The 27,364-nt window shown below is 39.6% G+C and overlaps 1 protein-coding gene across 2 annotated transcripts in view; it reads left to right on the forward strand.

The window, feature by feature from the left end:
• PRDM5 (PR/SET domain 5) overlaps positions 1 to 27,364 on the forward strand; it is a 185,540-nt gene that overhangs the window by 60,600 nt on the left and 97,576 nt on the right. For both annotated transcript variants that reach the window (XM_043973326.1, XM_043973328.1), the window contains exons 4-7: positions 12,508 to 12,691; positions 14,466 to 14,640; positions 19,978 to 20,099; positions 22,904 to 22,983. In XM_043973326.1, coding sequence (XP_043829261.1) covers positions 12,508 to 12,691; positions 14,466 to 14,640; positions 19,978 to 20,099; positions 22,904 to 22,983 — 561 coding nt within the window. The remainder of the gene's footprint in view (positions 1 to 12,507; positions 12,692 to 14,465; positions 14,641 to 19,977; positions 20,100 to 22,903; positions 22,984 to 27,364) is intronic.

The following is a 27,364-nucleotide window of genomic DNA, read 5'->3' on the forward strand; positions in this document are numbered from 1 at the left end:
GAATGATTCACTTAAGGACAGATCAGAACTGTCCAAGATTAAAAAGTCACTAATGGTTGAAATCTGTGCTGGTGGAAGGATTCCCAGAATCACTGAGGTCACTGTTACAATGGATTGTTCAAGTATGGCATGGTGGAAAATCTGTTGAATATAAAATCTGGAAACAGGTGGCTTTAGACTCCACCTTGGATAATTACTAGAAAAAAAAAATCACTAAGTCTCACCAAACTTTAATTTCCTAACCTGTAAAGTGGGGTTGATCAGATCACAGGGCCAAAGAATTAGAACTGTTAGGGACCGAGATTTGGCATTGATTGGCTATGTGGGGTAAAGAAGAGTGAGAAGTCCAGAACTGTGACAAGATTATGAACCTGAGACATTGGAAGGATGTGGTTCCTTTGAAATAATAAATACAAACATTTCATTATTTCACTGGCTCCAGATCATTAATCTTGTTAATTAGGTGGGGCAAGGGTATTTTTCCCATTTCAGATAAAGAAACTGATGAAGTGATTGCACTGTGGTCTAAAGATAGCTAAGATGTAGATAGATCTGGGAGGGTAGTAGAATGGGCATAAGTTGGCTGGCCTGGTGTTTTGTAGCCTTTCTACTATATCACACTATCTAGGGATAGCTAAATGGCACAATGAATAGAGTATCAGGTTAGAAGTCAGGAAGACCTAAGTTCAACTCAGGCCTCACATAGCTATATGACCTTTGAGCAAATTACTTAACCCTTGTCTCACAGTCTCCTCATTTGTAAAATAGGGATCAGAGGTAGGCATCACCTACCTTCTAGGGGTGTTGAGAGAATCAAATGAGATAACCTTTGTAAATGACTTACAGCAATGCCTAGCACATAGTAGTAACTTAATAAATGCTTATTAACTTCCTTCTTTATCTAGGAAACCAGCCTCTACTTTTGCTTAATAGATGATTCAGACAGCTAGGTAATTCAGTGGATAGAGCACTAAGCTTGGAATCAGGAAGACTCATCCTCCTGAGTTCAAATCTGGCCTCAGATACTTCCTAGCTCTGTGACCCTGGGCTAGTCACTTAACCCTATTTCCCTCAGTTACTCATATGTAAAATGAGCTGGAGAAGGAAATGGCAAACCACTTCACTATCTTCACCAAGAAAATCCTAAATGGGGTCAGAAAGAGCTGGACACAACTGAAGTAACAAAATATCTTCCTGGAAACTTTGTGCATCTTCCTTATAATTTCCTTTTAGGGTCAGTCAGCCTCTAAATAAACAAATGAATGATTGAATGAATGAATGAATGAGTAAATAAATGCAGCTGGGCATGGTGGTGCTATCTCAGAGGCTGACACTGGGAAGTGCTAGACCTTAAGAGTTCTGAGCTGAAGTGGGCTAAGTTGATAGCGTGTTTGCACCAAGTCTAACATAGATATGGTTGGACCCTGGGAGAGGAGGGAGGCTCTGCACTAGGTCACCTGAGGAGGATTGAAACCAGCCTTGTTTGGAGAAAGAGCAGGTCAGAACTCCTGTGCTAATCAGAATGAGACTGTGTCTGTGCATGGCTTCTGCACCTTCATTCTAGGCATGATGGGGAGGCCTGGTCTCGAAAAAAATTTAGAAAGAGACCTAAAATATGAAATCTTTTTTGAGAGATCAGAGTGTGCCTGGGCTTACCTGGCATAGTCTCTGCATACCTGTGACTAGTCATGGGAAGTGAAGTTGTCAGGTGGTGATTTTTATTTTATTATTCCAAGATTTCCCATGCCATTCCACAGAATGAATTGGGCTAAGTCTTAGATAAACAGGCCTTGTGAAAGCCTGTTTTTTGGTTTTTTTCAATTTTAAGATCATATGATCCTAGATCTAGAGCTGAAAGAGAACTCTAAGGCCACCTAGTTCAGCCCCCATTTTATACATGAGGAAACTGAGGACTAGAAGCTTAAGCAAGGTGTCCAAGTCCACATACCTTCCATAGTAAACAGCACGGCATATTGGTGGTTCTGCACCCAGACACTAACTAGACGTCACTATTGGAAGAGTTTATGACTTTGGGTATTAAAGGTGGTATGGCCATAATTCACTCAGAATAATTCAAGTCTAAGCTTGCTCAGAGGCCAAGGAGCTTAGTATTTCACTTGACTCTGGTTTGTGGGGCCTATTGCATTGACTAAGTCTACCCAAGAGAGGTTTCCTGGTGGCTCAGGGAATAGGGCACTAGGCCTAGAGTCAGGAAGAGCTGAGTCCAAATTTGGCCTCAGACTCTTCCTAGCTGCATGACCCTGGGCAAATCATTTAACCTTGGTTTGTCTCTGTTTCCTCATCTATGAAATGAGAATAATAACAGCACCTATGTCCCCAGAGCTGTGTGAAGGATCAAATGAAATAACATTTTTAAAGCTCTTAACTCAGTGCCTTGTATATATTAGGCACTTAATAAGTCTTTCCTTCTTCCCTCCCTCCTTCCTTCCATTCCTTCCTTCTATTCTTTTATTCCTTCCTTTCTCCCTCCCTCCCTTTTTTCTTTTCTTCCTTCCTTTCTTCCTCCCTTTTCCTGTGCAATGTAGACAAGTTTCTCCCAGTCTCTCTGTCTCTGTTTCTGTGTCTTTCTGTCTCTTTTTATCTGTCTCTGTCCCTGTCTCTCTCTCAGCCTTCTCTTTTTCCTAGGAAAGCAAAGGAAGGAGAGATGGATAAATATTTATATAGTGCCTACTATGTACCAGTAAAAAGTAGTTCAATGGTTATCCCATGGCCCTTTTCTTATTGGACTACAGTATAAGGGAACTGTCACATACTCCTCTCTAAGAGAGGTTCTTGACTTCACAGTAATGACAGTACCAGGCTATGGGCAGTCTAGGCCTAGACTTCAACTAGGGCAGAGAGGAAAATGAGCTGGTCCTGGGTCAGAGAGCAGCGTCAATATTGGAGTTGGTTGGAATGATCTCATGAGGTTTGCATTCCACTCTTTGGGCCAGAAATGCCGTGGTGCTATGAGTGTATCATAATGTTTCCTGCCTAACATTATGAATCTTTTGGATTCCATATTGCATCTGGTATTTGGGATATTCAGGAAATTTTTTATTTGGGTTGTATATCCCTGGAGTGGAGTAAATGAAAAACATTTGTGTCTATGTGGCTTGCTTGGTGGAAAATGTCAATACTTGGTCCAATTTTTTTGGATGAGGGATTAGGAATTTGAAGTCTGTTTTGGCAAAGGATTGGAACTCCTTGTTGAAGGCTTGGTTATATTCTGAGCTCTGCTGTTTAAACGACTTAGGAAAATTTGCTTTGGAAATGATGATTTAAGTATCAGAATCATTGTGGGAGGATTTCATAAGCAAACCTTCTTTCCACGTGCCTAGATTATGAAATTGAAGTCGAATGGTCCATTCAGATTTACTGAAATATATCTGTAGCTGGCAACCATGAATTTCAGAATTAGAATGACATGTCAAATTGATCAGAAAGAAATTTCAAAGCCCATAAGTCATGCATTTAAAAGAATAACTCTTGATGTAGTTTGGGGGACTTAGGGAGATTAAATAGAAAAAGCAGAAACATGTAGAGTTGCAAAAAGGAAAAAAGTTCAATTGAAGTCTGTTCAGTAGTTTCATGATGGAATATTTATAGTGATTTAGAGTATTGGCTGCCAAATATTTTAAATTATACACTCCAAGAAGTTTCAAAAAGCATGAACTCACAATATTTGTATATTTCTTAAAATTTAATTTTCTTTTTTCCCCTCTCTCACATACCCAGCCCACCCCTCAGTGGGTGAAAAAAAGAAAAAAATCAAAATCATTTTAACTAATATGTATAGTCAAGGGAAACAAATTTCAACATTGGCCCTGTACAAAAAAAAATGTATGCCTCATTCTGTAGCTTGAACCTATTAGCTCTCTGTCAGGAGGTGAGTAGCATGCTTCTTTATTGTCCTCTTGAATTCTGATTAGTCATTTGCCTTGATCTAAGTAGCTAAAATCATTCAAAGTTACTTGTATTTGCAAGGCTGTTTTTATATGAATTCTTTTGCTTGTCCTGCTCAATGCTTCCTCAGTTTACACAAGTCTTCCAAAGTTTCTCTGAAACAGTCCCTTTCATCATTTGTTATAGAACAATAGCATCCCATCACATTCATATGCCATAAGTATTTTAAAGCCACCTCCCAAATATTAAGTGCTCCCTTAGTTTCCAGATCTTTGCCATCACAAAAGAGCTGCTATCAATAATTTTATACATCTGAGTCCTTTCCTTCTTTCTTTAATCTCTTCTGAGTATAGGTTTAATAATGCTTGTACATTAATTATCTAAAAATTCTCTATATATACTACTTAACTAATGTATCATGTATGTTACAAAGCATATAGAAAAGTAGAAATTCCAAAATGAAATAAAGATGAAATAAACAATTTTTCAAAATATTTTTTTTAATCTTAGCATTTCAAAAAAACATTATCCTCTTGAATATCATTAGCAATAATAAACTTTTAAATGAGAGCAATGTGATTGAACATGCTATGTTATTTTGACAAATATTTTAATAGTTTGTCATAGAGCAATAAGTTGCAGTGTGCTGCAGTTAAAGGAAGAAATGAAGACACCATTGTTTACCCTCTAGTGTTGGAGGATGCCTAGAATTCTCCTCTCAGAATTTTGTTTTCCATATGTGGTATGATCATCTGACCTATGGAAAGAGAAAGGGTATTGATGTCAATTCAAAGATTAAGTATTAACAAAGCTTCATTTCTTCATTGATTATTTGCTTATTCCCCAATACACAAAGGAATCTATGATAATCTTGCTATTATCATTTTTTTGTGTGTGAGGCAATTGGGGTTAAGTGACTTGCCCAGGGTCACACAGCTAGTAAGTGTCAAGTGTCTGAGGCCAGATTTGAACTCAGGTCCTCCTGACTCCAGGGCCAGTGCTCTATCCACTGTACCACCTGGCTGCCCCCTTATAAATCACTTCTCCCTCCTCTCCGCTATATTTGTTTGTTTTGTTTTGTTTTTGCGGGGCAATAAGGGGTAAGTGAGTTGCCCAGGGTCACACCGCTAGTAATTGTCAAGTGTCTGAGGCTGGATTTGAACTCAGCTCCTCCTGACTACAGGGCTAGTGCTTTATCCACTGCGCCATCTAGCTGCCCCAACTATTGTCATATTCTATTGAGAAATGACTATTTTTCTGTAAATAAACACTGGAGACTAGGTAGCAATGTTTTTTTTTAAATATTGGCAGGTAGGGAACACAATATGCTTATGATAGTATTCTCTTCATAAGGTCATTTAAAAAGATTCTAAGCTAGTGCAAGTTATGTTGGGGGAATTTCTTTCTTTTTTTTTAAAGGTTTAGGCCACTTTCCTGGTTTTTATCCCTGAAGGGGAAGGAGTGTCCTAAGCATATATCTGAGGGCTTGACTCCCCATCAAATACTAGTTACAAAAAAGGCCATCACAACTAGTGAGGCAGGTAGGTGGCACAGTTGATAGAGTGCTGGAACTAGAGTCAGGAAGATCTGAGTTCAAATTCAGCTTCAGACACTTACTAGTTATACCCTGGGCAAGTCAATCTCAGTCTACCCCAGTTTTCTCATCTATAAAATGATGATAATAATAGCATCTACCTTTCAGGGTTGTTATAAGGATCAAATGAGGTAAGATTTGCAAAGAACTTTGCATTCCTTAAAGTGCTATAGAAATACTAGCCATTAATATCATTATTATTGTTATTAATAAAAATAAATTCATTTATCCAAGCAGATAGCAAAGAATCTGAAGAATTATGCAGATTAGAAAATACCAGGCTATATATAGGCTGAATTCGTTCTCCCACTGGGTATTAGATATCCCATTTTAACAGAGAATTTCCAGTGTTAAACCATGGAGCAAATCTTCTGAGTCAACCAGTCTTTCAATCATGTCTCGGATTTCCCGAGACATGATTGAGAGACTGGTTTGTCTCCATATAAGTCACTTTGCAAAACATTTTCTCTCTTTTTCTAGGAATCTTTCCTCAAAACAACCTAGAGCCATGTATCTCCTCTTTAAAAGTGAGAAACAAATGGACTCTCTTCTCAAGTACTCAACAACCTTATCCCTAATTCAGGCATCCAGAGCTGAGTAATCATTCCCTCCTCCAGTGAGGAGACTCTTCTGCAAGTGTAGCAAGCTTGATGAATGGGTTACACTGGGTGGAATTAGCCTCTTTAATTTTTATATCAGCTAGTATCAGAGATGTAGAGGCAGGCATCTTATAGTATTAACCATGCTGGGACACTGACATAGGATATGCTTATGAAGAGCTCTTTCTGGAGCATGGTAACTTTCTGTCTCCACCTTTAACTCTTCCACTAGAAACAAGACACATGATCTTTCAGTTACCTTTTCCCCCTCTCTATAAGTCATACTTTTTAGAAAATCTTCAAGCTCTTCTTTTTAAGAAATTTCTGGATCTCCTTGGTATCAGCTCTTTAAACACAGATTTTCACAAGAATGCTTTTCTCTTGGGCTACCATTTTCCTGGTTTCTTTCTCTTGCCATCTTGAAGTATCTGAGTGTTATCTTCCTCTTTGATAGGAACATTTAACTTTAAGAGCAACTCTAGTTTCTTATCTAAATGATCCACAGTTGGTTGTAATGAGGAGGAGGAACAGTGATTTTCTGAGAAGGCCCTGGACAACATGGTTCAAATCTACTTCTATATAGGGACAATGTATGGCTGGTACCATTAGAAATCACATTCAAGACACAACCAAATAGCAATTTCATTTGCCTGCCTATCATCTTGCTGTCTTCCATTTTCTTTTGGTTGGATCCATGTGAATTCTAGAAGGAACAGAACCTGGACTGACTCAGCAGCCACTTTTGGCAGGTATGAGGGGCCATTTTTGAAAAGCTCAGACCAATGACTCACAGACAACATAGAGAACTGAGACTATGTTAATTGGAGATGAAACTTCAGTTTTCACTTAATTTTCCTTTGCAAAATAAACCTGTGAGCTAATCAAGGAATCAAAAGCTATTCCCTTTCATAATTTTTTTTTTACCTTTATGCTTTGCTTTTTTCCTTAAAATCTTGATATACATCCACAATCTTCCTTTTGGAGTAGTTATTGCATTTATTGTTCTCTTCTTTGTAAGTTTCTTCAGTGTGATCTTTTGTTAGACATTTAGACATTTTCATAATCTGACCCCAAACTACCTTTCCATAGTATATGTGATTCTCCTTCACATTGTACTCTTCAGTCCAGCTGAATTGGTTGTCTTTCCGCTCTTCTTAAATGTCACTGCATTTCCCATATCTCTGCCTTTGCATTTGCATCATCTTTTATCCATGGAATGTGTTTTCACCTTATCTCTACCACTTAAAATCCCTAATTTCCTTGAAAGTTCAACTCTAGTACCATGTTCTACATGAAGCCTTTGCCTATTCCTCTAGCTGCTAATAGGTGAGGGCAGCCAGGTGACAAAATGGGTAAAGCACCAGGCCTGGTGTCTGAAAGACCTGAATTCAAATCCAGCCTCAGGCATTAGCTGTATGACCCTGGGCAGGACACTTAACCTTGTTTGCCTCAGTTTCCTCATCTGTAAAATGAGTTGGAGAAGGAAGTGACAAGCCACTCCATTATCTTTGCCAAGAAAACCTTGGGGTTTTTAGGGTCATGAAGAGTTAGACATGACTAAAATGACTGAACATCATTAACAAAAATGTGACCACTCTTTAGTTATATATGAATTCATTAGTCATGCTTCATTTGTACATATTGACCCAGACCAATAACTAGTACAAAAGTATATATGTTAAGTTCATGGGAATAGTACAGAGAGAGTGCTCAGTATGGGCTGAGGGAGGAATTCACTGTCCATGAAAGAAGATTCAAGGAAGTGGCATCTTCCGCACTTGACCTTAAAACAAGGAATAATCAAAACAAAACAAAACATTATTAAGCACTTCTTAGTTGCTAGACACCAGGCTAAATGGTTGGGATACAAATTTAAAAGTAAAAAAATATATATATGCCTTTCCTTAAGGAACTTATATTATGATAGGTGAGCAGCAGATATAGGGGACTAGCCACCAAGGAGGGATTTGCTTAGAAAGTGACAGGGGTAATGAGTACAGCCATCTGGGAGGTAGATAGCTGCACTAGTATTTCTGTCATTCATTCACTCATTCATTCATTCATTCATCTATTTATTTATTTACTTATTCATCTATCTATAGCTACATATGTCTGTCTGTCTATCTATCTATCTATCTATCTATCTATCTATCTATCTATCTATCTATCTATCTATCTATCTATCTATCTATCTATCTATCTGTCACCTACCCACCTACCTAACTATGCATCTATTTATTTAGAGGATCAATGGAAGATTACTCTCATTATGATAACCAAAGTTTAAAGTGGGACAGGAGTAAGGAGAAGGTACTGAAAATAGGCCCATACAGGGTGGGAGGGGAACTGGCAAGAAAATTACCAGGGAGGAAAGCAAAGAATGGCCGGGGTTGGTCTGAGGAGGGGAGCCAGATGAGGCACTCATTACAACCTAGGGTGATAAAAGTGGAGCTGAAAGGCTTAAACCATCCAGGGCATTTTTTTTTTTGGTTGGGGGTGGGGACAAGGTGGCTGGAAAGATGGTTGGAGGAGTAGGAATTGTTTTGTAAAAAAGTAAGATCTAGGGGGCAGCTGGGTGGCACAGTGGATAAAGCACTGGCCTTGGATTCAGGAGGACCTAAGTCCAAATCCAGCCTCAGACACTTGATACTGGCTGTGTGACCTTGGGCAAGTCACTTAAGTCCCATTGCCCCACAAAAAGAAAACAAAGAAAAAAAAGTAAGGTCTAATACATATTGTGCTTCACGGTTTTCCAAACACATTATGAATTTATCTCATTTGATTGTCCAAACAATCAAATTGACAAACATTATTCCATATTCACAATGTGCTAAACTCTTTGCTAGGTGCTGGGACTACCAGGGAAAAAGGAAAGAAAAAAGGAGGGAGGGATGGGGGGGAGGAAAAAGGGAAGGAAGGAATGGAAGAAGGAAGCAAAAGGAAGGAACAAAGGAACAAATGAAAAAAGGGATGGAGGGAGGGAAGGAGGGGGGGAGAAAAAATGGAAGAGGGTAAGAAAGAAAGAAAAGGAAGAAGGAAAGAAGGAAGAAAGAAGAAAAGAAGGATATGATCATTTATTAAGTCCCACTATGCTAATCACTTTACAAATATTATCTCACTTAACTGTCATAAGTGCTTCAAAGAATTTAAGTGACTTTCCCAGGGTCACACAGGCAGGAAGCATCTAAATTAGGGTTTGAATGTGTGTCTTCTTGCCTCCCAGTGTGGCCTCCTGTCCACTAGTCAACACTGCTTCTTAGAAAAGGCAGGATTTCAGCAAGGCCATGTGGTCCCAGGATTGGCAAGAAGGTCAGTAGCAAAATAGCAAGACTAGGATTATGTTTCCTGTCGGGCCATGTTATTAGCTTGGAGACCTTAGGCAAGTCATTGGACTTCTCCAGCCTCCAAGAACCTCTCTAAGAGTTTCAGTTATAGAAGAATTGCTGAGCAGTAGCTATTTAGGGAATTTCCATACTGGAAGTTCTCCATATAGGATGAAATCACAAATCTGTACCAAAAAGCCCAAAATAAACACAAAAGATTAAAAAAAAACAACTTTAAAGTAGAGATAGGAACAGGGAAAGGAGAAACATTCAAGCTGGCAAAGTAAGAGGGAGAGAATAAGAGAAGGAGGCAGATATATTTGGGGGGGGGATAGTGAATGGTTTCTTTTGGACTACTTTTTATACTTTTCAAAATCCACCTGTGTGTAATACCAGGTTTTTCAGGTCTGCTAGATAGGCAAGTTGAATTTCTCTATGCAAAGATAGACAAAAAGCCCTTCCACATTCTATGTTACATTTACATTTATTTAGACCTAGTATTTACAAAAACTATGCATATAATTATCTTTTTTGATTTTTACAACTCTGGATACAGTATCGTCAATATTATTAATTAATGTGGTTATTAATTAATATTACTAATAATATTGTTGTTATTCTCATTTTGCAGAAGGGGAAACTGAGTCTTGGAGAGGTCAAGCATTATCATGTAACTGGTGAAAGAGTCTAGGATTCAGAGTCAGGAGACCTGGATATAAATGTCCATTTTACTACTTACTAACTCTATGACCTTAGGCAAGTCACAATGTCTCTGAATCTCAGTTTCCTCATCTGAAAAAAACAAAACAAAACAAAAAAAATGAGGCAGCTGGATAAGAAGGCCTTGAAGTTCCCTTCCAGCTTTGGCTCTATGATCTCAGGGTGTAAAGGATTGTAAAGAAATCAGCCAACATCCTCACCATTCCAAGTCCAGCTTTCTGTCCAACACAGCATCCTGCCTCTCACCCAAGAGGGACTTGGAAGTAGATTTCTTGTAAGTTTCTGCCAGCCACCTCCCTCCTATCTCTGCTAGAGATAAGAAGTGTGGTCCCTTTTTTTCATTTAATTTGCTACCCCTGTTGATTTATTTTTAATTTAGATGTCAGTGAATGAAGCCTCCCTGAAGCACAGGAGACTGGAAATGAGGAATGAGTGGGAGCCTGATGATGTAGGAGGTGACAGGAAGGTTGTGTTGATGCCAATCGGGTCCTCACCACAAAACCTCTACCTTGCAGCCATAGATATAATCACATTTGTTTTCATATTCCATGATTAGCATAAAGAGATGCAAATGTGCCTGCTCCTTGGAGGCTGATGTGCTGCCAACAGGTTTATTGAGTTAAATAGTTTGAAAAGAGATATTAACATTTTCTCATTTTATCACAAAGCTGCCCAACTGTTCAATGCCCTGCATTTTCCAATGACAGTTTCAATTAATCTTAGGTTACAAAATTAAAAATCATTATCTTATCCTTGTGTTCTGAAGGGTGGATATATGGCCCACTATGCTGTGAAGATACTTCTATTAACTTTCTTGGTTATTAATCTGATAAACATAGAGATTGATGAAAATGCTAGGAAAGTCTTCCTTACTTAAACACAATTCTCCTCTTGTTATCTTAGGACTCCACCCCCTGTATACTTGTCTCCTAGACAGAAGAGGATGGTGTCTGGTTATTTACAAGGGGACTTCTGCTAAATGTCCAATTTAGTGATAGTGGTTATGGGGGATGAGTGGGTTCAAAGGAAGGAATCCCTGTATCCTAAGCTTAATATTAGAAATACCAAAGACAACCTCCCACAGTCATGTGCTCCAACAGTCATATGAATGGCTGAAGAAGCAGCCAGCCTTGTCTACTAGCAGTGGCACTTGGGCCATGCCAGACCCTTCTTGGCTACTAGAATGGAGTCTAGGATGGGGAGGGCAGGGGGCCAGGTGAGTAAGCCCTCTGGTGTTGAATTCCCCTGACCATCTCCTGGGTATTCATGCATAGGCCCTAGTGTGGAGAGCTCCCTAGACTTACAAAATGGTGGAAGAAAGTCAAGAGAAGAGGATCCTGTTTGGATAAATGGCCAAGACAGTGGTCCTGGGAGACTGTGGAGATCACACCAAGGCTCTGATCATTGGGACAATGAGGCATCGGAACCAGAAAGGGAAGGAATGAAGTACAGATATTCAAGAGCAATGAGTAGTGGGGAAAGTGTCTCTTAGTAGCACTTATAAAACATGGGCGAGTGTGATAAAGACTTTACAAATGGTATGCTAGAGAGTGGAATTATCCCTAGAGAAGATGACCTGTAGCTCTTCTAATCCCCTTTCCTGCCAATTTCCTGAAGGGGCCATGTTGGTAGAGAAATTACTATGGGTGGAAAAGTTTATTTATAATGCATTTAGGAAGGAGAGAAAGGAGGAAAAGAAGGAAGGGAAGGAAGGAAAGAAAAAAGGAGGGAGGGAAGGAAAGAGGAAGGAAGGAATTATTAAGATATATTAAGCACCTACTATGTGTTAGGTATTGTGCTAAATGCATTACAGATATTATCTCATTTAATATTTATAACAACCCTGGGTGGTTGGTGTCATTATTATATCCATTTATATTTGAGGAAACTGTGCTAGAAACTAATGTGCTAGATACCCTGCTTATGAGGAGTGTACTTTTTACTGACTTCCCTCCCCTGTTCTCCCACCACCTGTAAAAAGGAGACCATCAGCTCTTGAAAGTCACAGGATGGTTATGATATCCAAATAAAGTGATATCTAATATGTATTTTTTGATAAAGCAACAAGGACAAGGAATACATTCATCAGTTCATTGGTTTAGGAAACTCCCTCTATCAGTACAAGTCAGCACCCCTCTGCAGCTTGGTCTTAGTGGCCTGTGAGGTTGAGTAACTTGCCTAGTTTCTCACAGCCAGTGTGTGTCAGATGCGGCACTTGAACCCAGGTCTCCCAGGGTTTCTTTCCCTGTTTTCTTTCTCCACTACCTGCCTCTCTATTGTAACTATAAAGCACCATAGGAAGGCTGACTTTTGGAATTTAGTTCATCTAACTAACATCACTGTGTATTTCTTTCTGGTGCCCCAGGAAGGAGAAAACATCTTCTACTTGGCAGTGGAGGATATAGAAACAGACACTGAGCTTTTGATTGGCTATCTGGACAGTGACATGGAAGAGGATGAGGATGAAGAGGAAGAGCTTGAGGAAATGACCGCGAACAAGGAAACTCATGGGAAACGTACTAGAAAAACACCACCAACTCATGTGAAAGGTATTTATTCGCTCATTCAAGCTGTCATGTGTGAACATGAAAGGTGTCAAGGATTGAGCATCTCTAGAAAACTATCTTTTTTTTTCCTTTTTTTTACTTATAGTTTGCACAAAAAAAACCCAAAACAGCTAGGTGACATTGTACTGCCTCATACACTTACTAGTTGTGTGACTTTGGTCAAGTCACTTAACCTTTATTTGCCTCAGTTTCCTCATAGGATTTTTATAAGGATCAAATAATACACTTTAGTGACAAGCTCCTGGCAATTAACCTGACCTGTGTGTCTGAGGCATTGTCTAGTATTGGAGATTGTAAGCTTTGAAGTGCTATATAAATGCTAGTAGTTTCTTCTTCTTCTTCTTCTTCTTCTTCTTCTTCTTCTTCTTCTTCTTCTTCTTCTTCTTCTTCTTCTTCTTCTTCTCTTTCTCTTTCTTCTCCTTCTCCTCCTTCTCCTTCTCCTTCTGCTGCTTCTGCTTTTGCTCCTGCTGCTGTTGTTGCTCCTTCTCCTCCTTCTCCTCTTTCTTCTTCTTCTCATTTTCTAGTTGAGGTTACTGAGGCTCAGAAATATTAAATGTCTTTGCCATGACCACAGAGCTAGTAAGTGTCAGAGACAGGATTTGAACACCCAGGTCTTTCTGACTCCAACTGTGGTGCTCTATCCATTTTGCAAACCTTTCCAGAGGGCCACACACTTTCCATGGTTGACTTCCTGGTGACTACAGACCATATCTACTTCACTTTGAACCGTTAGTATAAATTTGCAAGAGAAATGCATTGGATTTAGTCAGAAGACTTGAGTTCAAATTCCTATCCTGGAAGTGACTACCTGTGTGACCTTGGGTAAGTGCACTGTCCCTGAATGAACAGAATTCATTACTCCTTTGTAACATTTGGAGGTTGAACCTGATGATCTCCTAAATCCTTTTCAGCACTCCATTCAATGAAATCTTTATCTCCTCTGAGATGCTCTGATGTGTGTATCTTAGGAGTGTTCTCCTGATTCATACTTACCACCGCTCATCAGCTATATATAGGATGCTGGGGCACAGTCATATTTTTTTCTGTGTGTTTGTCCTTTTCCATTTTGTTCAGATTAGTGTCTCAAGACCTAACAATAAACTCATACATTCCGAAGTCCAGGAGATGTCTGGATATTTCCAGAAGACACTTTGTAAATAAGGACTAATTTATTTAAAATGTCCCTTTACTCCTCAAAATGGACTTCTGTTTGTTTTAGTGTTTAAGGGAGATGACTTTAGAAATATATAATTCTTTTCTGTATATTTACACCATTTCCCCTAGGGAATGATGTATGGGGTACATGTGATAGTTCCCAGAACTGGGCATATAAGTGCTTAATGGATGCTTGTTAATTGATAGATGAAAGGAATGGGGACTCAACCTATGATTATGTGGTTATGAATGAAGAGACTCCCTGTCTTAACATAGGCTGGCACTTTCTCTGAAGTGTTTAGTTCTAGAGTTGCCTCAAGCCCCTAGCAGTTAAGTGATCTGCCCAGGGTCAAACAGCCAGTGGGACTGGAACCCAGGTCTATGTCTCTACCTCCTATGTTAATGCTGTCTCATCATAAATGCTTTTAAAATAAATTAAATTAAAAGAAATGATTGACTATAAAATGACAAAGGAGTACATAACTTATTACTGGTGCTCATGAAGAAAATGGATATTAATTTCTAAACCGGGGGAGGGAGGGAATCTGCCCTCCAAAGTTGACCCCAAATGATCCTATTTTTCTCTGTGCTTCATTTCTAGATTCTCCAAGCTGCAAAAAGGACCATGTCTGTCCCCACTGTGAGTCAAGCTTTGCCAGCCAGGAGATCCTGGCTGAACACCTGCAGATGCTTCATCAAAAGCCAAGTGAAGAGAAGGAATTCAAATGCAAGAACTGTGGGAAGAAATTCCCCGTGAAGCAGGCTTTACAGAGGCAGTATGTCACAGCCCCCTCCTCCCCAGAATGCCTTTCACTAAACAGTGGGAGCATGTCTGTAACTTGAGTGGATTGTTTAGCTTAGCTTTTGTCCCACAGCCTCTGGTCCCGGCATTCATCTTGGTGCTTATAAATTAGAGTTCTGGGTGCTCACTCTGAAGGCCAGAGGCAGGGCTTTTCTTGCCCCAATCTGTCAATTCTTGACTGATTTCAATTCACCTTTTCTTGGGTACCTACTCCATGGCACACATCACTGGGGTCCCAAAGACAAAAATGAAAGAACATATGCTCTTAAGGAGTTTTCAGTCTCTTAGTGGGTGGGAGTGGTTTGAGAATGAACCCTGTACCCAGAGAAGAAGCTGAAAAACTATGTACAATTGAAGTAAGTAAGGTGATTGCAAGGGGAAGCAAGCAGAAACACTGGGGGGTGGGGTGGGGTGGGGTGAGGTGTCATGGAAGGCACCTGAGCCAAAACTTGATGAAAGCTAAGAATTTCAGGAGGAGGAGAGGAATCGAGAGAAATCTGGAGTAGAAATATCTGTCTGGCTGGTAGATTTCTGTTAGCTTTGTTTATACTGAGGCAGCAAGGTTACCTTACACACAGAATGTGGGATGGAATTAGGGTCAGATTGATCATGAGTCATCCCAAAAGAATTACAAGACTTGGTGACTCAGTTTCCCTAGTTTTATTGCAATACTGTGAGTGAACACAGGGAGAGAACCAGAAAAGTGGGAAGGTATCTCTTAAATAGGGAAAGAAAAAACAGTTATATTTATAGTATGGATAAATTGATTATCAGTCTCATTATAATAATCTCCACTTTAGGGAGGTACAGGGAAGGGCCTAAACTAATTTGGAGTTCCTGGGGTCCTAAGCCAACCACCGAGGCGGGTACTTTTTTCCGTGGAGGTGTGTTTTGGGAGTTTACACATCATAGGGTGAATCTGGGGACAAATTTGGCCTTTCCTTTGCATGTCACCTTTTCATTCCCATGCTGTTTTCAAAATATCTTCATTTATGAGTAGAATTTCTATACCTTGTATCATTGTGTATCATTGTTATTGTTAAAGTCTTTGTGACCTGCCTCTGTGTGTTCTTGTTATGGGTGGTGATTAATGTGGGTCAGAGAAGCTAGACCCTGACTTGTTTCCCAAATCTTAAATTACCCATTAACTGGGGTCTGAATCCTTCTTAAAGCTCATAACTGAATTAGAGCTTGGGTCTCCGGTTTTTCTGTTAAACCCCCCACCCCCCCTTTTTTTTTTTTTGCCTCCTCCATTACTGCTAGTGCACCCTTACTGGCTTTGTGACCCTGGACAAGTCATTTAACCTTTCTTGGCCTCAACTTCATGATCTGTCTATATATCTACATAATGCTTATTATGTGCTAAGCACTGTCCTAAGCACCTTACAAATATTCTTATTGGGTGCTCACAACAGCCGTGGGAAGTAGGGGTGATTATCACCATTTTTTCAGTTGAGAAAACAGGCAAGCAGAGGTTAAGTGACTCCCCAGAGTCATATAGCTAGTTAAGTGTCTGAAGCAGGATTTGAACTCAGGTTTTTCTAACTCCAGAACCAGTGCTCTGCCACCATTTACTATACAAGATTACTGTGAAGAAAGTACCTACCTCCCAGGGTGCTGTGAGGAAAAAATGAAATAATATTTGGAAAGCACTTTATAAACCTTGTTCTTGTTAGACTCTTCGTGACCCCATCTGGAGTTTTCGTGGCAAAGATACTAGAGTGGTTTGCCATTTCCTTTTCTAACTCTTTTTTACATATGAGGAACCTGAGGCAACCAGGGCTAAGGGACATGCCCAGAGTCACATGGCTAGTAAGAATCTGAGGCAGTATTTGAACTCAGGTCTTCCTGATTCCAGAGCTGGAGTACCACCAAGATGCCTTAAAGATTTGTATAAACACGAGCTATTCTCGCTTTTTTTATTTTATTGCACATGAAAAAAATAAAGCTTAGTGAGGAGAGGTGACTTGTCAATATTTCCATACTTGTCAATATTGTCCAAATCTTCACTCTAATCCAGGGCTTTTAATTCCATTTTTATAGCTTCCCCCCACCTCCCCTCCCCTCCCCATACCCAATTGCTTTCCTGTAGGATAATTGCATTGCAGGTGACCTGCATTAAAGTCATTAACACTGGGTATAATTACAAACCACATTTTTCCTAATTCTTTTTTATATTTTAAACATTTATTATTATTACTTTTTGTTTGTTTTTAGTGAGGCAATTGGGGTTAAGTGACTTGCCCAGGGTCACACAGCTAGTAAGTGTTAAGTGTCTGAGGTAGGATTTGAACTCAAGTCCTCCTGACTCCAGGGCCGGTGCTCTATCCACTGTATCCTAGCTGCCCCACTATTATTACTTTTTAATCTTGGCCCAGACCTTTTTTTTCTTGGTGCTAGGGAACTCTGGGTGGGAAAAGCCTCTCCTCTAATGCAAATATGCATCTGTTCATGTGATCCTCACATTTTGTCTTTGAGAGCTGCCTGAGGCACTGGGAGGTTAAGGAAGGTGCTGGGGATTCTACAGCTGGTACTATAAGAAACAGAATGGGAGCGGAGTTCATTGTGACTGCAAGGCCAATTGCGGAGCCCTGAAGAGTAGCCAGCTTTCTTTCAAAGTCATATTCAAGGAAAATTCAGGAATATCCTGGGCCAAATATTGTCACAAACACTTTTTTGTCTTCCACCTGTAAGACTTTTGGATGCCTCTTCATCAATCAAAAACAAGGCAATGCAGAAATCAATAGTTTTCAGCAGTTGAGAGTATGGGAGAGCAAGAAAGAGAGAGACACACACAGAGAGACAGAGACACAGACACAGAGAGAGACAGAGAAACACAGAGACAGACAGAGACACAGACACAGATGCAGAGAGAGACAGAGACAGACACAGAGACAGACACAGATGCAGAGAGACACAGACGCAGAGAGAGACAGAGAGAGACACAGACACAGAGACAGAGAGACACAGACAGAGAGACAGACACAGACACAGAGAGAGACAGAGAGACAGACACAGAGATAGACACGGACACAGAGAGAGACAGAGAGATAGACAGAGAGACACAGACACAGAGACAGACACAGACGTAGAGAGAGACACCCACACACACACAGAGACAGAGAGACAGACAGAGACACAGACACAGAGACAGATGCAGAGAGAGACAGAGAGACAGACACAGAGATAGACACAGACACAGACGCAGAGAGAGACAGAGAGATAGACAGAGAGACACAGACACAGAGACAGAGACAGAGAAAGAGACAGAGAAAGACACAGAGAGACAGACACAGACGCAGAGAGAGACAGAGAGACACAGACGTAGAGAGAGACACCCACACACACACACACACACAGAGACAGACAGAGACACAGACACAGAGAGAGACAGACAGAGACACAGACACAGACACAGACGCAGAGAGAGACAGAGAGACACAGACACAGACGCAGAGAGAAACAGAGAGACAGACAGACACAGACACAGAGACAGACACAGAGAGAGACAGAGAGATAGACAGAGAGACACAGACACAGAGACAGAGAAAGAGACAGAGAAAGACACAGAGAGACAGACACAGACGCAGAGAGAGACAGAGAGACACAGACGTAGAGAGAGACACCCACACACACACACACACACACACACAGAGACAGACAGAGACACAGACACAGAGAGAGACAGACAGAGACACAGACACAGACACAGACGCAGAGAGAGACAGAGAGACACAGACACAGACACAGACGCAGAGAGAAACAGAGAGACAGACAGACACAGACACAGAGACAGACACAGAGAGAGACAGACAGAGACACAGACACAGATGCAGAGAGAGACAGAGAGACACAGACACAGAGACAGACACAGAGAGAGACAGAGAAAGAGACAGAGAGACAGACACAGACACAGACACAGAGACAGAGAAAGAGACAGAGAGACAGACACAGATGCAGAGAGAGACAGAGAGACAGACAGAGAGACACAGACAGACACAGACATAGAGAGAGACAGAGAGACAGACAGAGACACAGACAGAGACACAGACGCAGAGACAGAGACACAGACAGACACAGATGTAGAGAGAGACACCCCCCACACACACACACAGACAGACAGAGAGACACAGACAGACACAGATGCAGAGAGAGACACCCACCCACACAGAGACAGACAGACACGCACACACAGAGACAGAGACAGAGAGACAGACTCAGACAGATAGATAGACACAGACAGAGAGAGAGGCAGACAGAGACATAGAGAGACAGAGACAGAGACAGACAAGGACAGAGAGAGAGTCAGAGGCAGAGAGACAGAGATAGAGATATGGAGAGGGAAAGACAGAGAGATACACATAGAGAGACAGAGAGATAGAGACACAGGGAGACAATCATAATGAGAGAGGGACAGAGAGAGAAAAAAAGGAAGGAAGGAAGGAAGGAAAGAAGAAAGGTATAATGATTGCATTTTATTCAAAAACAGATATAAGAAATGAAGACTCTTACACTATTAGTGATCAGAGCTTTTCTTATCCTAGGTGGTTCATTCTGATTTTTTATCCTATTGAGTACTGTATCATTTAGTTTAAAATAGCTGAAAATCTTAGGCTGACCAATTTAGTTTGAGGATGACAGGCCAGCGATCCAGGCTTGTTGGGTATCAGTGGAGAGATGTTTCCTTCCTGACTGAGCAGCAGATATGATGGGTAGGATGCTAGACTTGGAGTCAGGACAGCTTGAGTTTGAATCTTGCCTTAGACAGGGTTGTTTGGAGGGATCAAATGAGATAACAAATTCCTTGCAAACCTTAAAATTATACCTTAAAGCTATATACCTAATTCATATCATTACCTTCTATTCAGAATGTTTTTTTTTCCCTCTGAGAAATATTTATTTTCCCCTCCTGTTCATTTTTCTTTTCTATTTTTCTCTTTAGTGTCCTTCACTGCATGGAGAAGACATCCCCTGGGGATTCCCTGAAGACTTTCCGCTGTTCTGTTTGCAATACATCCCTGAGCTCAGAATCGAGGTTTTGTGTCTGAGTTGTTGGTCTCCTGGCTCTCCTGTCCTTGCTGGCCAGTCTTTGCATGCCTCTTTTGTGCTTCATAGGCTGTGAATGGCACGTGTTCAGACAGCCTAAGTCCTTTTCTGCTCATCTGCTTTAGGTAATGCATGCCGGCAGAGGTCTTGGGAGACTCTCAGGTGGTGCCAACTCCTTAGGCCTGCTGGGAGGCTCTTTGCTGGGTCTTTCTTAACTGTTTCCCTTCGCCTCTCCCACCCCTCTTTTGCCGGCTCCCTATTCTAGTTTGGAGCAACACAGAGAGGCATGCCGAGGGGACCCCCAATTTATCTGCAAGGCTGAGGGCTGTGGGAAGAGATTCAGAAGTAAAGATGCACTGAAAAAACACAAGGAAAACATTCATGCTGGTAAGGAAAAATGGAATTTGTCTTTCACGTGGGGGCCATCAATTCTGGAGGTCTCTGCAATCTGGTTTCCATTGTCCTCAATGGGAGAGCCAGTCTCCTCATTATCCTTCCCACAGCTATGGGATCCTGGCCGTCTTCATTTCCATTTTGTTTATCTGGATCCATTATTTCTGATTGATGTTGATTTAGGCAGTTTCAGGCCCTCTCTGGGAGATGGCCTGTCTTGGGAGGTAGTGGGTTCCCCTTCATTGAAGATTTTCAAGAAAAGCTAGGATGATCATTAATTGGTTACATTGTGGGAGGGATTCTTGTTTAAGTGGGGGACATCCTCGGTTCCTTCCGAGGTCTCTCTCAAATTTGTCCTCTGTGTTTTGGAACTGAAAATGCAAGCTACCAATCTGTGGTTGAATTTAATGGATATTTAGCTAATTATTTTGACAATGAAGCGACTTCAGAATTAAAAAAAAATTGGAATGGCAATTTTAATGGTTCAGTGACAACAAGGAAACTGGGCTGGGGTAGGTTAAAAACCAATTTTTAAAAGTTTCAGTTGTTTTTCAGTCATGTCTAACTCTTCATGACCCCATTTGGAGTTTTCTTAGCAAATATAATAGAGTGGTTGGCTCACTTTATAAATGAAGAAACTTAGGCAAACAGGGTCAAGGGTTGTACCCTGGGTTACACAGCCAGTAAGTATCTGAGGCCAAATTTGAACTCATGAAGATAAGTCTCCAGGTCTGGCACTCTATCCACTGCACTACCCTAGGTAACTATTAACCACACAAGAATTACACTGAAGAAATGTGACTCTCCAAGTGATGTCTGACTAGAAAGAGAAATTGGTTCACCAAGTAGCAAAAGAAAGGGAGTAACCAAGAGCTAGCCCGCTTGCTCTATTGGTAGTTACTCAGTGTTAGAGGCAGCCAGTGGATAGAGCACTGGGTTTAAAGTCATGAAGATGAGTTCAAATCTATCCTTAGATACTTACTATCTCTGTGACCCTAGGCAAGCCATTTCACCTCTTTCTACCTCAGTTTCATCATCTGTAAAATGAGGATAATGGTAATAATAATATCTATCTCCTAGGGTTGTTTTGAAGATCAAATTAGATAGTTGTAAAGCATTTAGCACAGTGCCTGACACATAGTAGGTGCTGAAAAAGTTTCCTTTCTTTCTTTAAGAGATCTTGAGGAAGATTCCAAAGACAGAATTTCTGTCTCTAAAACTAAACCATTGATTTGATACTTTTATGAATCTATGATTCCTTTTTTATGATGTCAATGAGTAAGCCTCTCTCAAATGACACCGGTCAAATTAGTACTTCTGAGTGCATATATGCAGAAAGTAACTAGGTGGCAATGAAGTTGGATTCAGGACCATTATAAATCTTGCCTCAAACACTTACTAGCTATGTGACCCTGGGCTAGTTACTTGATTTCTCCATACCTCAGTTTCCTTATCTTTATAATTTGAATAGAGATAATAGTAAGTAGTAGTAGTAGTAGTGTTGATGGTGGTGGTGGTAGGGGTAGTGATGGAGCAGTAGCAGTAGTAATAATAGTAGTGGTAAGTAGTAGTGGTGAAGGTGGTAATAGTAGTAGTAGCAGTAGTGGTGGTAGTAGTAATAATAATATTTAGCTCTTTAAGTTTTGCAAAATACCTTACTAACATTATTTCATTTTCTCCTCAAAACAACATTAGGAAGTAGGTGCTATTGTTACCCCATTTTAAAATTGAGAAATCTGAGAATGAGAGATGTTAGGTGATGTGCCCAGGTTCATACTTCTATTTTCTGAAATAAAATTTGTACTCAGGTCTTCTTTTCTCAAAGTCTAGTGCTCTATCCATTGTGCCACCTAGCTGCCTTATACAAAATAGTGCATAGGTATCTTCCTTTCAAATGACTTTTCTGATGGTCAAATGAGATAATATATATGAAGATTTCCATAAAGGGAATGGCTGCCTTGGGGAATGGTGGAGTCCCACTCAGTAGGAGTCATTAAGCAACAGCTACTTGATCTGATCTTTTGTTGATTTTATAGGAGAGATTTTTGAGTTGTTACTTCCTATGAAAGATGAGTCACTCAGTATCAGGAAATTCTAATTTAAGGCATTAAAAGAAAAAGCAAAATTTTACTGAAAAGATTGAAGAACCCAGCAGAAGTAAAATGACTCAGCAGTGTGTGTGTGTGTGTGTGAGAGAGAGAGAGAGAGAGAGAGAGAGAGAGAGAGAGAGAGAGAGAGAGAGAGAGAGAGAGAAAATGAATGAATGAATGAATCAATTAGCTATCATGGAGGCTTATAAAGAAACAAGTAGCAGGACCAGTCAGCTAACAAGAAGGCTTTGGTTGCTAGCTTCTGATTGACTGAAGAAAGCCATCAGTTGTGCTGTTGTTGAATTTTGTAGCTTCTGTAATTCACAGGGTACTCATAATAAATGTCTTAATTATGTATTTTAGTTATGAAAGTTTTAACAATCCTAAGGCAAACCAATTGGCCTAGCTGTATTATGTAGGGATGGGAATTGGAACTGGTATTATATCATTGACATTGGAAAATCCAAGATGAGGATACTCTTTTGATAAATCAAAGTTAACACTTTTGTCATGTGTCAGAAAGTTGTTGACTGTGCCCTGGTCAGTACCCATAAATGTCATAAGGGGGCCTTAAGCTCAGTTTTTTTTTTGCTTTGTATCCGCTAGACCACTGATGCTCTGGGCAAATTAAACAGCCACTGGAAAGATACAGTATGTTCCGTTGTGTTTGCTCAATAAGACCATGGTTGTATTTTGTTTCTGATTTAGGAAACTCCAGGAAGAGGCTTATGTGTACAGTGTGCAGTAAGAAGTGCTCTTCATCATCAACTCTTCAGGAACACCGGAAGGTTTGTAAGACGGAATGAGCCTCCTCAGGTTCTGATTTCCATTTGACACAATGTAAGAGCTCACATTTCCATATGAGCTAAAAAAATTAATAAACAAACAACCTCCCCTCCCCCCAAAGCCCACCCCTCTTTATTATAGTGACTATATATGTTACAATATAGGAACGAAAGATTTGAAGAGAACATTACCACTTCAGAATCTTTTCAATTTGTTCATTGGTGTTCAAGTCATTTAAAAAATAAAGCAACAATAAATAAAATTTCACATTCTTAGAAGGTATCCTGCAACTGACTTTTCATCTGTGATCAAATTACTTAGTCAATCACTAACCACCTCAGAAAGCATTTAGTTCAACCTTCCCCTCTCATTTTTCCCCCCAATCCCCTGCCCCAACCCTCATAATGAGCAAATAACTAACCTCTTCATGATCACACAGACCATAAGTACCAGAAATAACTCTTTTTCAACATTGTTTTAAAAAATTACCAAGTTTTTTTCTCCCCCCAAAATGGGGGAAAAGAAAGGCAAAACTCTTGTAACATATATGCATAGTCAAGCAAATAAATTGCCATGTTGGCCATGCCCCTAAGCGTGTGTCTCATTCTCTACATTTAGTCCATCACCTCTCTGTTAGGGTGCCTAGTGTTGTTCATTTCTGGACTTCTAGAACAGGCCTACTTAATTTTTTTCTACTTGTGACCCCTTTTTGCCAGAGAAATTTTATGTGACCCTGGGTATATAGGTCCATAAAATAGGCATACGTAAGATTTTACTGTTGCCAAATTTTTCATGACCCCCACATTCAGTTATGTGACCCATATGGGATTGTAACCCACACTCTAAAAAACTAGGTTCTAGAGTCTTGATCGATTATTGCATTCATTAAAGTTCTTGAGTCTTTCAAAATTGTTCACTTCTCTAAGTTGTAGACCAGTGAATGGATTGCATTGATAGAAGGCATTGTCACATCAGGGAACTCCTAATACAAATAAAATTGTGGTTCTAGTGCCACCGCCCCCACCCCTTACCCCAACACACACAGGAGGAGAAGGAAAAGGAGAAGGGGAAGGGGAGAGAGAGAGAGGGAGAGAGAGAGACAGAGAGACAGACAGACACACAGACAGACACACAGACAGAGACAGAGAGACAGAGAAAGATTGATGATCTCATTAGATCAGAGCAATTCCTTATACTGTTGTTGATTCCCTGTCTATGATTTTGTAGGAAAGTCATGTGCCTTTGAAGTAGGCAGGAGTTATGACTTCTGCAGGGACAAAGAGTGTCATGCCCAGGATTTGAGTCTCAGTCTCCCTGATTTCAAGCTTAGCACTTTATCCAAGACCCCAAAATTCCTCTTTTTTGACAGAAAATTTGTAAGGGAAAAAAGAACTTATTTCTCAGTAATATATACAAAATTGTCTTACTGATTTTTCATGTTAAAATATGCTTTGAAAATGAGTTCATATGCTTATTTAGTACAGAAATATTAGCAGATGATGTCATTAGGGCTTAATTTTATCAACTCCACAGGAAGGACTCATAAAATTAACTTTCTATCTACCCCAAAACCCAAAGTGCAGGAGATCTAGTTTCTTAAAATGATACCCTGTTCATCAGATAAAGCAGAAGCCTTTTATTTCCTCTAATAACCTAATTCCAGGGAGGATATAGATGGCATCGGTGAAAGTTAGCAAAATCCAAAGAAGTTTATTTATTTTACTTCGGTTTTGATTTGTTAAGGACTGTTTCTCCAGTATTTTGTGATGGTTCCAAGTTCATTGACCGGTTTTTACTTCTCCCCCACATCCCATCTCATGTCAAGTTCTGCAAGATCTTAACAAGTTAAAGAGGATTGTAGGATAAATTATCTGGAAGGTGAATTAGGAAACTGAGGCCCATGGAAGTTAAGATCAAATTAAGGTCACAGGGAGTAAGTAAATGGGAGATCCAGGATTCAAATGCAGGTCCCAGGATGTCAAGTCAGCATTCCTAATTCAATTGCACTTTCCACTGGGTCACCCTGCCAAATTAGAAAAGCTAGGAATCATCACTGCTAATGACCATAACAAACAATGAAGACAATTGGGGAGAGTCTCAAAGTCTTGTGCTCTGCATCAGTGGAGATGCTGTTTACTGACCAATCTGGGCACTTTTTTTGGGGGGGGGCACTTTTCAAGTGTTAGAAAAGCAGCAACTCAAGTACAAGATGGCATTCCCATGTACCTCATACAACTTTGGAAAATGTCCTCCTCCCTTCTTCTGCCCATCTTTCCAATTATTCCTCAGGGTTTCAACATACAGTTTCAGCAGCTTGTGTCCTTTACTTCAAAAATAATGTATCAAAGGAGAGATGTTGCTTTCTGTACAAAAGTTAGCTACCACCCATAGAACTACCCTGGTGAGGAGGTAGGTGAAATCTAGAGAGATAGATATAGAGTCAAGATGACCTGAGTTCAAATCTTCCACAGACACTTAACAAGCGGTGTACCCTTAGCCTTAGCCCCATTCTTAGCCTCTCTCAACTATAGTTTTCTTATTTCTAAAATGAGAATAATATTAGCACCTATCTTACAAGGGTTCATATAGAGATCAAATTAAGTGGGATAAAAGCTATAAAATATTATGAAAGTTTTAAAGCACTATAGAAAGTTTAGTTATTCTTTTATTACTATTATTATCACTTTGTCTACTTGTTATAACATTTTCATTGACCTGTAGGTAAAGAACATAAAATTACTGAAAAGATTTTTACTAGTTACACATAAATCATGGTATGTGCCGATATATTAATTGATATTCAGTTTTTGGAAGTGAGTTCCAAAAGACATGCTTAATAAATTGTGTAAATTTAATTGAAATTAATCAATTAATAACTAACAAGAATTTTGCCAAATACTATGTGGCAAGTACCTTGCCAGGTACCAGAGATACAGAGACAAAAATGAAAAAGTCCTTGCCTTCAAGGATTTCAGATTCTGTGTAAATAGACAACATATACATTGTGCATGGATGGGTAGTATTTTTATGCCTATTTCACAGGATAGTTGTGAAGAAACTTATTTGCAAATCTTAAAGTACCATAAAATATAAGTAGTTATTATTTTTAATTTTTCTCTCTTGCCAAAAGGGAACTAAATATTATGAACAAAAGTTTAAAGTACATATGATTATTATAAACTAGTTATAAGTTAAAATTATAAACCAAGATTTATAGTATTTATTTTAACTAATTATATAAACTAAAGTTTAATTATAATTAGTTATAAAATACAAATATAGTAAACAATACCATTGATATAAGGGAAAACAAAGTGTCAAATATAAAAATCCTATACTTATAATGAATTAAAACTAATGTGAACTAAAGTTATGTTATAAACTTGTAACATGCTTCTAGTTGAAACTCAGGAAAAGAGAAAGGATAGACAATCAAGTCTGTCAGTTGAATAATATTACTTGATCTCCAAGAGGGAACTCTGGTGCTGCATCTGTGAATTATTCTGATGAAGAATAATGTGTCTAAAGAGATCAATGTAGCTAAAAGAGAAACTCTCTGAAGATCTCAGGGTCAAAAAGACCATGTATATTAGGTGGAAGCTGGAGTGTATTACCAAGGGTAGGTATAGAAGAGAAATATGGACCTTTAAGATTAATATTAAGACTAGCAAGGGCCAGAGCCTTCTGAATAATGCTAAGGATAACAAAAAGGGCCTCTTATAGCTATGTTAATATGGCTATATTAATAAGAACAGAGTAGGTAGGTGTGCTGCTTTGGGTGGATGATGTAATGGTCATTGACAGTAGAAAGTGAAATCAAGATATTGCTTTTCTTATATTATCTTGTGATGGAAAAAAGCTGATGTGTTTGCAAGAGTATAATCTCCTGGTAGATAAAAAAGATAAGGGGCACCAAAATGATTTAACCAGGTTCAAGTTTCCTGGCTTGGATATATTCCATCCCAGAGCAGTGAAAAAATTTGCAGATGTGATCACGGAACCCCTATTAACAACTCTGAGGAATAATGAAGAGTGGGACAGATGCCTGAAGAATCAATGCAGGAGAACATTGCCTCATGTTATGTTGTTTGTTTTTTTTTTAAATAATGGAAGAAAGTTTTTGCAAATGGTAGATGGGAAAATGTTATGAACACTTTTAAAGAGGGCTATCAGATGGAACCAGTTATGAGGTCTGCCAAGTAAATCATTATATACTAATGCCATTTGCTTTTTTGATAGTTTAGTTAACTGGGCAAGGGAATCACTGTAGAAAAAGCTGGTCAGATGCCTTGTAAATACCCAGAAAGAAAACAACAACAATAACAACAACATCTCTTACAGGAGCACACAACAACCTCATAAACAAATGTAGAAATGCAGAAA

Source organism: Dromiciops gliroides, chromosome 6 (assembly GCF_019393635.1).
Source record: "Dromiciops gliroides isolate mDroGli1 chromosome 6, mDroGli1.pri, whole genome shotgun sequence".
Classification (NCBI taxonomy): domain Eukaryota; kingdom Metazoa; phylum Chordata; class Mammalia; order Microbiotheria; family Microbiotheriidae; genus Dromiciops; species Dromiciops gliroides.